Below are 5434 nucleotides of genomic sequence, written 5' to 3' on the forward strand. Positions count from 1 at the left end.
CCTTAAGTTTGTTATTTTCCCTTAGTATTTATAGGGATGTACATCACTTGAATGAATCATCAAATTCTTACAATTAACATGGTATCACAACACACTTGCTCTGAACCCTAATACCGCCGCCGCCACTTTTTTTCAAGCCTACGGGCTTTTTCATCGCCGCAGCCGTATTAGCCTTCACTAGAGCATTTTTTTTTTCTTTCGATCCTCTACCTGTTCGTTGTTCATCATGACCAATGGAAAAGAAATTGCTACTCCTGCCACCGCTCCTCTTCATCCGGTCTACCGTGACGAACATCCAAAACAAGATCCGCACGTTGGATGGCACCAAGGTGTCGTACTCGTCGTGGGTTAAACTCTTCCTCCTCCACACCCGTGGTTATGATGTCACAAACCACATTGATGGCACATCACCACCGGCTAAGCAGGATTCGGAGTACGAGTCTTGGAACAAGATTGATGCTATCGTCTTGCAGTGGATCTACGAGACACTGTCTGACGATTTGCTCACCCGAGTACTGGAAAACGAGTCGACTGCGTATGAGGCTTGGACCCGTATCAAGAATTTGTTCTTGAACAACAAGGGTGCACTTGCGGCAGCCCTCGAACAGGAGTTTGTCAATCTCAAATTGGCCTCTTTTTCATCTCTAGAGGCTTACTTTATGAAACTGAAAGAACTGGCTGAAAAGTTGAAAGACGTTGAAAGCCCGGTTACCGAAAACCATCTTTTGTTGCAACTGGTGCGCGGGTTACCGCGGGAATATGACAGTGTTGGGTCATTCATCAATCAACAACTCCCCACATGGGAGTCTGCTTGTAGCATGGTTCAGCTCGAACAACACCGTCAACACGCTCGGGAACCCAACCCACCACCCGTTGTTGTTGCTGCCATTGAGCAACCTGGTAACCACGTTGCTCCTCCTGAACAGTGGCGTGATAACCATCTGCGTGTTCAGTCTCGTGGACCGACTAACCAGCAACGTCAAGGCCCAAATACCCGCAGGCCCACTCGTACAACTACTGGGTCGTCCTCCAATGCTGCTAATACCTCAGCCGGGCCATCTCGTGGAAACCACCCACCCTGGCCTGCTCAATCTTCCGGCTATTGGCCTCCTTATTGGGCTCCTCCACCACCATGTCCATACCCAACCCAATCCGGTTGGGCCTCACCGTGGCAGCCCAACAGCAGCCCATGGTACCCTCAAGCTTCAAGGCCTCCTACCAGATCTGGGTCCCAACCACAAGCTCACTTGGCTGACCTCAACCCGCTTGAACCCACTGATCTTGGATATGCTTTTGATGCTATGACAATGCAACCACCTGATGACTCGAGGTTCATGGATACCAGTGCAACCAATCATCTCAGCGCCGACTCAGGTATGGTTTCGTCTTCCTCTCGTGTTACACCTATTAAATCTATACTCGTTGGAAATGGTCAATCTATACCAATACTCGGATCAGGAAACACTACACTACCCGGACCATCCCGTGACCTTTACTTAAATGATGTCCTAATATCACCCAATATAATCAAAAACCTTGTTTCTGTTCGTCGTTTTGCTATAGATAATTGGGTTTCCGTTGATTTTGACCCATTTGGCTTTTCTGTGAAGGATTACAAGAGTGGGATGCTCCTGAGTCGCCATGATAGCGAGAGTCATCTCTATCCGGTCACCAACACCACCAACACTTTCGCGTCTTCGTTACTTACTACTACTACTACTACTCTGAGTGCTCCATGGCATGATCGCCTTGGCCACCCGGGGATTAATATTTTAAATTGTCTTCGTATTTCTGATTTTATTTCATGTAATAAGACTTCTCCTTTGGTTGTTTGCAATTCTTGCCAATTATCAAAACATAAACGGTTACCTTTTAATAACTCGTCATCTAATACTCTTATGTCATTTGATATACTTCATTGTGATTTATGGACGTCACCTATATCTAGCAATAATGGCTATAAATATTACATGGTAATAATAGATGACTTCACCAATTACACTTGGGCCTACCCACTTAAAGTCAAGTGTGAAACTTACTCCAAATTCACTCATTTTCATAATTTTGTCAAGACCCAATTCCATTGCACCATTAAGTCGTTCCAATGCGACATGGGAGGAGAGTTTGATAACAATAAATTTAAAACCTTTGCTTCCAACAATGGGCTTCAATTTCGGTTCTCTTGCCCTCAAACATCCCAACAAAATGGGAAAGCCGAGCATATGATTAGGCGAATAAACGAAATCATGCTTTGTCTCCTAACTCATGCAAGTGTCCCGCCCGGCTATTGGGTAGAAGCTCTACACACATCCATATATCTCCATAACATCCTTCCCACAAAGCTTCTTCACAATCGCACCCCTTTGTCTGTTCTATATCTCAAACATGTCGGTCCCCTCGATTTCAGCTGGATCTTAATTAATCATGTCATAACTCACACAGATTAATGCGTTGACAAGAGAGTTAATGACGGGTTGCTATATTTAGAAAGATATCCGTTTGTTAAAGGCGGAATCAATAACAAACATACGGTTGCAAAGAATAATCAAAGGTAGAAAGCACACTCAGGATTCACTCAAAAGATTTTCCATTTATATAACATTCATCATACAAAGTGGATAATCGATTTAGGGTTTTCTATGAATCCTAGGACAGCCGTCACTTTCAAGAAATATTCTTTCTTATCTGAAAAGTGTAAAGGCTACTCTCTGTCCCTGTGGCTCTCACTGGCGGCTTGCCCTAAATATTCTATTTATAGGCCTGCCAACCTAGGACAGCTGTCATTCCTTCTAGAAACCCTAAATACAATCATACATATTCAAATTACATATTCAAAATAAACTAAGTGTAAAACAAGTCTTCCGGGTAGGCTTTGCACCAATCTTGTCTTTCTGAGTATGCTCGGCCATCCTTCATAACTTGGTAACATAGAAGTGTGCTCGGGATCAGTTTCCGGGTAGACTTTACTTGAAGAGTATTTTACCAAGTAAAATACTCACTATTTTACCAAGTAAAATACTCACCTAGTAGACTTCAGTCTTCTTGACTTTGCCAGACTTTGCCCGACAACTCCTTACGAGCAACCTTGTTCTTCAATGATCCATTTCAGCTCTTTGCTATAAAATAACTTATTAGCAAAGTGTACTCGGGAGTACTGTTCCTTGCTTGAGCTGAACCTTGCCCGATATTACTTGGAGATATTCCTTTAGATCATCAAGCATACTTGGACCATACTTATTAATGAATACCATGCCCGGTCTTCCAATTTCTTGGCTTCTTGGACTTGGTTAACTAAACCTTACTCGGAAGAGTAAAATACTTGGTTCTGAAGAACAGACTTGCTTGATAAAGTGAACCTTGCCCGGATTTACATAAACTAGTGTACCTTACCCGAAATGCACTAATTTGCAAACCCTGCTCGGATATCCACTTAAGAAGACTACTTGAAGTAAACCTTGCCCGGTAGGCAAAATATCGTACCCGGCTAAGTAAAAGTTTGCTCGGATGTCTAAGGTGTGCTCGGATCCATTACTTAGCGAATTGAGAGGAGGTTGAGAAGATTCCAATCTTCCATGTACTTCATTTAGGTCAAATCTTTGACTCAACAATCTCCCCCTTAGGTCAATTTCTTGACCCAACAATCTCCCCCTAGATTGGAACACCTCAGCTGACCCAAAACATTTCTATGGTTACTTACACTCAGCAAAAATACACATCAAATCAAAAATAAAAAATTACATATTCAAATAACATAAACACAATCACATAATCAGAAAGTTGTCCGAAGACATTACAAAACAAAGCCTATTCTATTAATCTTATCTTCTTCTTGCATCATGAATGGCTTGTCTTCTGTTGATTAGCTCTGAAGCAGCTTTCATCTTGAAGATATTAAGGGCTTGGTAATGAATGTGACTTTCTGGTAAGACCAAGTCCCTTATATCCATGAGATCTTCACTGTGCTGATATGTCAAATCTTCGTCTTCCTTGATGATCCCCAATATCTTTCCATCTGAGTTTCTCAGTAAGAAGTGATCGGCATTCTCTTTGTATTCAATCTCAGCAATTATGCCATTCTTCTGTACTGTGTAGTTGGGGCGTCTCATCCTTCTTCTCATACTTATGCAAGCATTCATGTTGGATAATGGATTCTGATCTCGGACATTCATTTGATAGTCTCTCTCGGCTATGTCCATTCTTCTCAACTTTGAAATCCTTCTTGATTTGTGAGACTGAATCAATCTCCAGCTCCCCTTTTCTTTTAAGAATTGGAATCCTTTATCAGCTTCTTCATGCAGGTACTTTGATAGATCATTCATTTGTCTACCTGCAGATCTGTTCCTGTTTATGTAGTCATTCAAATTGAGTGTGGCCACCCTTCTCAACTGTTCTTCATTAAACTCACGGAAGTCACTTCTAACCACAATCTCTCTTAATAATCTGCTCTCCATAATCACCTTGAGGGTATCAGTGACAGAATCATAGTACAGTTCTCTTGGTAGATCCACATTTGATTGTGGTCTTGTTCTTTGTTGTGTTGAACTGCTTGATTCACCTATTCCTCCTTGACCTCTTCCATATCTTGGAAATCTTCTGTGAATTGGAGGTCTAAAAGGAATGGACTTCTTAGACTTTTGAGGTCCCAAGTTGAAGACTTTTACATAAACAGCTTCAACCATCTCAGTAGGAAGGTTAGCTAATTCAACAATATCATGTCCTGCTGCTTTAAGTTCTCTTAACATCTTTACCATTCCAGGAGTTCTTGCCAATCCAGCAGGTACAAACCTACCATCAGCGTAGTATCTTGGGTTCTCTCATTCTCTTAATGCTTTTTCCCACTCAGCCTTTTGAAGGTAGAAAAGAGTCTTTAAATCCTCTTTCTCCAAGATATTGAAGTCTGCTTCAGTCATTCCTCTCTTATTTATCATTATGTTTCTCAGGATGTTTGTCATTTCTTCATTTTCCCAAGGCAGAAATGGTTCATCTTCAGGCTCAGGTTTCACATCTTCTTGAGGAATAGGGATTTCAACAGATTTGACTTGTTCTTTTTCTTTCTCCCTTATAGTCTGAATTCTCCTTTTCTTAGCTGGGGGTTCATCAGTTGTTTCAGCCTGCTTAGAGCTCTCAGCTTGGACCCTTTTTGATTTTTCTTTTCTTTTCAGCCTGTTATATTGGTCTATCACTGATTCTCTGGATAAATTCTCTACAATTTCAGGCTTCATACCCCTTTCCAATAAATAACCACACATGCCTCCAAATTTTTCTTTCAATTTCTCCATCTTTTCAAGTTCCTCATTTTCTCTTACAGCTTTCTTAATCACTTCTTCTCTTTCACTATTATAGAGATCTTGGAGTTGATCAAAAGTGAAATGAGACAAATCTTTTTCAGAGTAGTTGTGCCTTCTTAGATAATCTTTGTATTTCTTGGCATCTC

The 5434-nt window shown here is 41.4% G+C and overlaps 1 protein-coding gene across 1 annotated transcript; it reads left to right on the forward strand.

Annotated features, from left to right (window-relative positions):
- Positions 1 to 233: 233 nt before the first annotated feature.
- LOC143598266 (uncharacterized) lies at positions 234 to 1973 on the forward strand (the record flags this gene model as incomplete). Its single annotated transcript, XM_077076529.1, has 1 exon — positions 234 to 1973. A coding segment is annotated over exon 1 (1740 nt), but the record flags the coding sequence as incomplete, so codon positions are not given.
- Between the last annotated feature and the right edge of the window lie 3461 nt (positions 1974 to 5434).

The sequence above is a fragment of the Bidens hawaiensis genome, unplaced genomic scaffold (genome assembly GCF_021521415.1).
Source record: "Bidens hawaiensis isolate Kalapana, Puna unplaced genomic scaffold, B.hawaiensis_p1.1 tig00049882_1, whole genome shotgun sequence".
NCBI classification, from domain to species: domain Eukaryota; kingdom Viridiplantae; phylum Streptophyta; class Magnoliopsida; order Asterales; family Asteraceae; genus Bidens; species Bidens hawaiensis.